The 9,092-nt window shown below is 41.4% G+C and overlaps 1 protein-coding gene across 1 annotated transcript in view; it reads left to right on the forward strand.

Moving 5' to 3' along the window:
• Positions 1-6,322, forward strand: part of LOC309549672 (dynein axonemal heavy chain 5-like) — a 303,485-nt gene extending 297,163 nt beyond the window's left edge. Inside the window, exons 105-106 of the mRNA XM_082250083.1 lie at positions 89-250; positions 5,982-6,322. Coding sequence (XP_082106209.1) covers positions 89-250; positions 5,982-6,305 — 486 coding nt within the window. The 3' untranslated portion in view covers positions 6,306-6,322. The remainder of the gene's footprint in view (positions 1-88; positions 251-5,981) is intronic.
• Positions 6,323-9,092: the final 2,770 nt, after the last annotated feature.

Genomic DNA, 9,092 nt, shown 5'->3' on the forward strand with positions numbered 1-9,092 from the left:
GCATTATATTGCAGTTTACTGTGACCTTTGTGTTTTTGCTAATTTCTACTAAATTCACGCTATCTCCACTTCATTCCTAAATCACCAGGGCCGTGAAAAAATGCCAACATACTGGCTTGGGGCATTCCGTAATCCTAAGGGTCTACTTTCTCTTCTTAAACAAGAAGCTATTCGCAGATACTCGGAGAGAACTGGAAATGCAGAATCGGTAGTGTTTAAAACTGAACTAACACAGAGAGACAAAGAACATGTAAGTGATGTTTAATTGTAATGTGGCAATATACACAAAGTTGAAGTTTAATCTGCCTTTATGTTGCATTTATCAGCATAAACCTTTTCATTTTTATTACACACAATATTTTAGCCCCAGTGATGTCATCACTGGTTCTCTATGTATTGCAAGCAGATCATGGCTGCTGGGAGGGGCTGGCAGTGTGCTGTTCATAACATCTTGAAAACATCACACCACCCTACCTCAGTCCTCATGTCAAGAGCCCTCAGCCCTTATGCAAGATGTGGGCTGGCACTTGGGAGCATTTATGCAAATATAAAAATTCCTTCCTATATGGATGTCAGTCTGAAGGCATTCCCTAGGCTAACTGCCTTTGCATGTAGGCTGCTTTAGGTAAGGCTCACAGGTGATGTTAATCTTCGATGATCTCAAGAACACAAATCCAGTTAATGGCCAGGAACAGTAAGGCCCCTTTCGCACTAGCGGACCGTTCAGATCTGCCTGTCAGTTTTTCAGGTGGATCTGAACGGATGCCCCATGCATCTCTATGGGGTATCGGATGTCAGCGGAGACGTCCGCTGACATCCGATCCAACTTGATCTGGTCCGTCAAATCTGGACAGATGGAAACCCTATTTTCCATCCGTCCAGCGGATTGGATAAGAACGGACAGGCAGTCCGTACCCATCCGATTCCCCCATAGAGAACAGCAGGGACCTGATAGCTCTGTCTCCTCACACAGCGTGGAGACAGAGCTGTCATCCACCTGTCCATGTGTGAAAGAGTCCTTAGGCTAGAGAGGCAAGGGCTAGATGAGACTGGATGTCCCCCAGCTAGGAAATGAGATGGGCTTTATCTGACTTGTTACAGCTTCTAATGATCACTGTGCAAAGCTTTCAGTGTGCCGTAAATTCAGAGTAAGCAATTTCAGTACAGGAAAGGAGTTGGTATAGCTGTGCATTCTTATACAGGATTTATATAGCACCAACAGTTTACGCAGCAGTTTACAGTATAAAAGGGAGACCGTAAAGTTACAATGCAGTAAAATACAAGAGTGTTAATAGAGCCTTGCTCATAAGAGCTTGCATTCTAATAGGGTGGAGCACTTGGTACAAAAGGTTGTAATTATGGGGGATGAGCTGATGGAAGTAATAAAAGATGAGTTGGATGCGTGATAGGCTTCCCTAAAGTGATGAGTTTTCAGGGATTGCCTAAAGGCAGCCAGAGTAGGAGATAGCCAGATTGAAGTAAAGAGTTCCAGAGGATGGGAGAAGCTCTAGAGATGAGCATAGGAGAAACAGAAATATGAGTTTGAGGTCTTTAGAGGAGCAGAGAGGATGGTTTGGGTGATATTTGGAGACAAGGTTGGTAATGTAGTTAGGGGCAGTGTTGTGAATGGCTTTGTATGTTGTTAGTGTTTTGAAATTATTTTGCTGGGTGATCAGAAGCCAGTGTAGGGCAGACACTGTGCCGTTGGTAAGGTAGATGAGTCTGGCAGAAGCATTCAGGATAGACTGAAGAGGGGATAGATTATGGAGAGGTAGGCCTATGAGGAAAGTTGCAATAGTCAAGGCGAGAGAGAACAAGGTGAATGAGTAGCTTGGTGGTTTCATTAGTTAAAAAGGGAAGAATTCTAGAGATGTTACAGATGTGAACTCTACAAGCTTTTAACATTGGATTTGGGGCTGAAAGGACAGGTTAGAATCTATGATTAAACTTAATACCCTGGCATGAGGGGAGGGATTGATGGTTGCATTATTGATCTTGATGGAAAAGTCATGCTCGGTTTTTCAAGAGATTCAGTTTAAGGAAGTGGTGTTATATCCATGCTGATAAGTCAGTTAGTATTGCCGAAGGAGACTGGAGGGATAGAGAGATGGATTTGAGTGTCATCGGTGTAGAGATGGTATTGGAAGTTGTGGGATGTTATCAAGTGAGGAGGTGTAGACAGAGAAGCAAAGGTGGCCAAGAACAGAGCCTTGGGGGACCCCTACAGAAAGAGGAAATGGAAAGGAGGAAACAGAGTTGTAGGAAACACTGAAGGAGCAATGTGATAGGTAGGATGAGAACCAGGATTGAACAGAATCTTGGAGGCCAAGGGAGTGGAGTTTATTGAGAAGGAGCAGGTGGTCAACAGTTTTAAAGGCCGCATAGAGATCTAGTAGCAGGGGTATGGCGTAGTGGTTGTTGGTTTTATCAGTTAGACTAAAGTTCTGTTTTAAAGGATAATTGTACTTTTTGGATAGATACATCTTTAACCACTTCCCGAAAACTGACGTTCCTGTACGTTGGCTTGAAGTGGTTGTACTGGGGTGATGCCTGTAGCTGCAGGCATCAACCTGGTACAATTTTTTTGGGCCGGCAGTTGGCTTTCTGGTGATAACAACCGATGCAGCTCAGCAGCCCTCGGCTGTTATCCCAGCGAGTGGGAGGGGATGCCCCCCCCCCTCCCGCTGCTGGTTAGATTCCCAAACTAAGCTGGATTCGGCTTAGATCGGGTCTCTGATCAAGTAACCCGGAAGAGACATCACGCCTTCGCTTCTGGTTTACTTGGCTGCTAATGGTGCCAATTTAAAAAAACTGACAGTATTGAAAAATGCAGATTTTGGCGTTTTGAATACTTTGAAGTACATGGAGGGGTTTGGGGTCTTTTAGACCCCAGATCCCTCCATAAAGAATACCTGTCACTTCCTACTACTGGCACAAGGAATGTTTACATTCCTTGTGACAGCAATAAAAGTGATCAGATATCTTTTTTTTTAAGGAACATTGTTAAAAAAAAAAAACATGGAAAAAAAAAAAAAAAAAAAATTTGAAAGCGCCCCCATCCCCATGAGCTTGCGCACCGAAGAAAACACATATGTAAGTCATGACCGCAAATTTAAACGATGTTCAAATCACACATGTGAGGTATCACCGCGATTGTCAGAGCGAGAGCAATAATTCTAGGCCTCCTCTGTAACTCTAAACTGGTAACCGTTAATTTTTGCCTATGGAGATTTTTAAGTACCGTAATTTATCGCAATTCCTCGAGTGTGTGCAATTTTAAATCGTAACATGTTAGGTATCTCTTTACTTGGCCTGACATAATCTTTCACAATATACAAAAAAAAATTGGGCCAACTTTACTGTTTAGTTTTTTTTTTTTTAATTCAGTTAAGTATTTTTTTCAAAAAAATTGTTTTTGAATGATCACTGCGCATACACCGCGTGAAAAAAAATATTTTAAACGACTGCCATTTTATTCTCCAGAGTCTTTGCTAAAAAAAAAAAATTAATATTTGGGGGTTCTAAGTAATTTTCTAGCAAAAAATGTTGATTTTATCTTGTAAACAACATGTGTCAGAAATAGGCTTGGTCCTTAAGTGGTTAAATAAATCTCCTCTCCCTCTACCATCCCTCCTTAATCTTACACTTACCTGTGCATGCTGGTTGTAAATCTTCACTGTGTGGACTTTTTGAAGCTGCATAACCTCCTCATATAAAAGGTGCCCAGCTGTGTACAGTAAAATCCCTATTAAGGCAAGGGCCATTTACCATACAGGCTGTCATGTGTGGCCTTGTCTGCAAGGATATTTTTTTGTGCTGTGCTCTATGTGGTAAAATGAGCAGAAAAAAGGGAAAGGCTGCAATCACCGTAGAGAGGCCATCAGTTAAAATAGGCTTTTAGGTTCCTTTCACACTAGCCGACTCCGAAGTTGCAGGATTTTCAGTGCAACTTTGGAGTCCGACTTTGATACAGCTTCAATGCCAGAGAGTGTAAAAGTCTTATCAAAGTAGTGCAGGAAGTTGCAGCGACTTCAGTAGTGTCAATTGGAACATATCTCATAGAGGTACATGCCATTTCACAAGTCGGATCCTAAGTTGCACAAGTGTGAAAGGAGCCTTAACATAAAGGTTTGCAAATATATAATCTTTATTAATGCAGATACAGTGATTGGAAAATCGTAGTTATCCCGAAATGCTTTAGATAATCGCAGCCCTATTAGTGCACTTGCAAAAAGAACAACTAAGTACTATCCGTGATACTTTTTTAACTTGCACTAGCAAATCTTCAAGGTCCAAGCAGTACTGGAGTACTGTTTGGAACTTGAAGAAGGGGACACACCTCAAAAGCTTGTCCTGAAAATTTGGATACTAGTGCAAGTTAAAAAAGTATCACGGACAGTACTTATTTGTTTTTTTGCAAGTGCATTAATACTGCTGCGATTACCTAAAGCATATAGGATAGTGGACCTTGAAGAAGGGAACACTACTCGAAAGCTTGTCCTGGATGGTAAGCCGGCTATAAACCGTTTGAATATCCTTCCTGCTGAACCAGCCAAGATTTGAATCATGTATGGGCAGACTGAATGTACCCAAGTTGATCGATCAAGTCGGGTACAACCAGCCTGCCTGATTTTCCATGCGATCATTGCTAGTGGCTGTTATAACTGCTAGCAGTAATCACTGTGTTCTCCCGATGGGGGCAGCTTGCCCCACCAGGAGAATACAATGGCTCCACAGGAGGGATTCCCATGTTAATGAGGGAATCAAACAATTTTCTTTCCTGCAAAACATGGTTGCAGGCGAAAAAAAAAAAAAAAAATCGCTCCGTCTATGGCTGGCTAAAAAAAGGATCATGGACGGTACTCTATCCTTTAAATAGAATTACATATTTTATTGATACAATGGTGCCTCTTCAATGCACATAATTCAAAGAACAAAATGCAAATACAATTATTCAATACAATACAAAAATGCTGAAAATCAAAAAGTATTTATGAGCTCAGACAATTTCCATGAGCTCCAGGCTCCTTTAGAAAAAATTAAGTCCCAGAATATGGTGGGACTATTCAGAAAGCGCAGCACAACTTACGCATGCGCAGTAGGAAACAGGCTGTAAACCCGCTAGGCTTCACTTTCGGTTTCCCTTACTACAGGATGCTGGCATCTGCACCCAAAGCCGATTGAAGAATTGACTTGGGGTGCCGACGTCACGGATTCTCTGGAGAGGTAAGTGTCCTTATATTAAAAGTCAGCAACTACAGTATACCTGCCCCCAAAGCCGATTGAAGAATCGACTTGGGGTGCCGACATCATAGGATCTCTGGACAGGTAAGTGTCCTTATATTAAAAGTCAGCAGCTACAGTATACCTGCACCCAAAGCAGATTGAAGAATCGGCTTGGGGTGCCGACATCATAGGATCTCTGGACAGATAAGTGTCCTTGTATTAAAAGTCAGCAGCTACAGTATTTGTAGCTGCTGACTTTTAATATAAGGACACTTACCTGTCCAGAGATCCCATGATGTCGGCATCCCAAGTTGATTCTTCAATCGGCTTTGGGTGCAGGTGCCAGCATCTATAGTAAGGGAAACAGGAAGTGAAGGCTAGCGGCTTTACAGCCTGTTTCCTACTGCGCATGAATGAGTTGTGCTGCACTTTCTTAATGGCCCTGCCATCTTCTGGGACCTGTGTGTGTCCCAGAAGGCAGCAGGCACCAGAAATGTCATAGATCACCAATCTTACCCAGAAGTGGGAGTGGGTATCTGTCAAAACCAGGTACCACCTCCCCCACAAAATGTGGCAGTGGAGACAAACAGAGCTTCCTCTTTTGGGTGGAGCTCCGCTTTAAGTGCATTTCTACATGACTGGAACTGTTGGGAGCTATGCCAAACCATCTCAGCAAGATACAATAACAGCATACCAAATGACTAATTACTATATGTTTATGTATTGACTAACAAGGATTACATTTTCCATTTTAGATTAGAGATCCACCTCATGAAGGTATGTTTGTATATGGCGTCCATATCTGGGGGATATTCTGGAACAAGACAGATGGAGAGATTGTGGATTCCCCACAGAAGAGTCTAAACACATTACCAGTCATCCATGTGCAGTGTTTGCCAAGCCCTGAAAAATGTGGCATTAGTGATCATCCAAAAGTGTCAGATGTCTACATGTGCCCGGTGTACCTCTCCTTAACATCTGACAAAGAGCCTGTTTTTACTCTAGACATCCACAAAGAAAACATTGCTGGCTCTCGGTGGGCTCTCCGAGGCATGAAAGCAACCATACATCCATTTTAAAAAAATCAACATTTGGGAACTTATTTGTTTAGGCAATGTGGATACAGTTATTTCATGGTTCCGTATGTAGAAAGGCTTCATTCTCTTAAAATAATAGAACAAGAAACACAAAATAAACATTTCTGTAAACAGGCATTGAGTGCATACTTTACTCTTTTTGTTTGTAGCGTATTGGTTTATAAAAATCTTTGAATAAGGTATGTTATAGGTAATAGAAGTTATTTTTGACATGATCCAGAATTAATTCTTTTAAGAGCTTTATATCCTAAATCCAGGTAGCTAATCCCTCACCATTCAGTGTTTTTTTTCTTCTAATCTTAGTATGAAAATGCTATGCATTTCTAATTATTGCAATGTATATACACTTTCCCTGTCATGGACATGCTAGATGTGCTAGAGTACATAATTCTATCCATTTTTAGCTTAGTGTGTTTTTGTATCCCTGCTAGTAAATTGTGTCAGCCATCAGCTTCTGCCTGGTAAACATCTCACCATATGCAGTGCTGAGATTCTGCTCCCTCCCCACCCCAGCTATGAAACATTCGTCATCGCAGGTTAATGCATCTCGGGAAGCTTGTGCTCTGGCCTTCTGCCTCAGAACTGCATTAGTAGTGTCTCACTAACAAAAAGAATACCAGAATGTGATGAAACACATTGGAGGGCCAAATCAAACACAAAACAAGAAGAATATGATACATGGAAAGAAGATTTTAATTTACAATAATGATATAGTTTGTGGCTGCTTTGTTGAAAAGAGGAACAAAACAAATATAAAACAGCAAATAATGTTTACATGTATAAATGCAATTATTTGAGAGCATTACACAAGATAAATGGAGTTATTGTGGGGAGAAGCATTATGAGACGGTTTTCCTGTTCACTAATCCCAATGAAGGGCACTGCAGGAAGCTTCTCCTAAGGGGACACGACCATTAGAAAATAGTACATTTCTATGTAAACGGAGAGTCACTTAGAGTGTATCCTGCTGAACCGGCCGACTTTTGGTACGTGTGTAATGAGCTTACTAAGGGGTCTGTTTAAATAAATAATTTAATGTATTGCTGCAGCAAATTTTGCTGCACTTAGCCTCATTCTTCTGCTATTTTTTTTTCCCCTGGGTTTATAAAAGATTGAACTGGACAGTTAACGAGGTTGTAAACCCCGAGAAATAAATAACAAAAGATTGAACTGGACAGTTAAAGATGTTGTAAACCAAGAAAAAATAAATAAAAAAACCTGTAAGACAATGGCATAATGTGCTAGAATGCATCGCATACTAGCTAGTTATAAAATACCTTAGAAGGAAGCCCTCCAGGGGCACTCGCTCACCGCTGAGATAGCCGACATCTTCCCTAATGTTTCTTTTGCGTTTGCTCCAGCGCTGTGAGTGGCCTGGAGCCGCCACGATGTCACTCCCGCACATGCATGCGGGAGTCACTGTTTGCGGCACGTGCGTACCTTCAGAGCACATGCGCCGATGACATCATGGGCTGCATGCACTCTAAATATCTCCTAAACTGTGCAAGTTTAGGAGATATTTACAGTACCTACAGGTAAACCTGATAATAGGCTTACCTGTAGGTATAAATAAAAATAAGACTTTATTTCCTCTTTAGGTGTAAAAAAGTTTGAAAATTTCTCAACATTGCAGGCAACAGATGCAGGCACTGGCCAGATATTCAGCAGCAGTCATAAATGGAAGAAATCAATCAATTTCTCTTGTTCAGCCCAGGGGGAAATCTACACATGTATGGCCAGCTTTAGGCTGCTTTCACACGGTCTGCTCCGTCGGCGGACTCCGTGCTGCTCAGCGGGGGATCCATACACTGATCCCCACTGAGCAGGCTGGTGACAGCTCCCTCTCCGCTTTGTGTTTGTGGAGAGGGAGCTGTCAGAGCCCCGCTTCTCTCTATGGGGAATCGGATGAGAGCGGACCGCCTGTCAGCAGACGGGCAGTGGGTGTCTGCAGACATGTCTCCGCTGACATCCGCTGCCCCATAGGGATGCATGGAGGATCCGATCAGATCCGCCTAAAAAACTGACAGGCGGATCTGATCGATCATTCGTGTGAAAGGACCCTTAGTTGTAAGCTGGTTACACACGTTTAGAATATAGTACAAAAAAAAAAAAACATTGCTTTTCAAACGATTGTACAATAATCTGATAGTTCGTACACAGCTTTGGACCGAAATTTTCCGTACACAGCTTTGAACCGAAATTTTCCGAAGGGACAAACAAGAACATTTTTTTTGTTTTCTCATTCTCAATTTTCGTTTAGTCAGTACTGTTTTCGCCCGAAAATACAATACAAATAAATTATATCACTTCCGAATTTTTATTCTATCGTACGAGAATTTTTGTACTTTACCAACCTATTCATTTTCAATATGGAAACTAGCATGCAAAAAAAACCAAAAAAAAAACATAAGGTCATTCATCCGATAATCGTGTGTACTAAGCTGCAGTGTCATATCTTCCATCTTCTACCTTAGCTCATGTTAAAATACTAATAAAAAAACTGTCTAATAACATAGTTGGTGAAAGTACATAAAGCTCAGGTAGGTAAAGGCTCCAGACTTTACCAGCAATATGTGCAGCATTTTTAATTTTGTGAACAGCTTTTGTAAAGCTATATAAAAAAAAAAAATTATGGGAGTGCTGTCACTTCAAACTAGTTGCTAGCAGGCTTTCAGCAAGAACTTTGGGGATGTTGGGTTATACACAAACATAAATGATGAATGTCATTTTAGGAAAACTGCTAGTAGTGTTCAAATTTGCTGGTTGCTT

Source organism: Pelophylax lessonae (assembly GCF_965119305.1).
Source record: "Pelophylax lessonae genome assembly, chromosome: 3".
In the NCBI taxonomy this organism is placed as follows: Eukaryota; Metazoa; Chordata; class Amphibia; order Anura; family Ranidae; genus Pelophylax; species Pelophylax lessonae.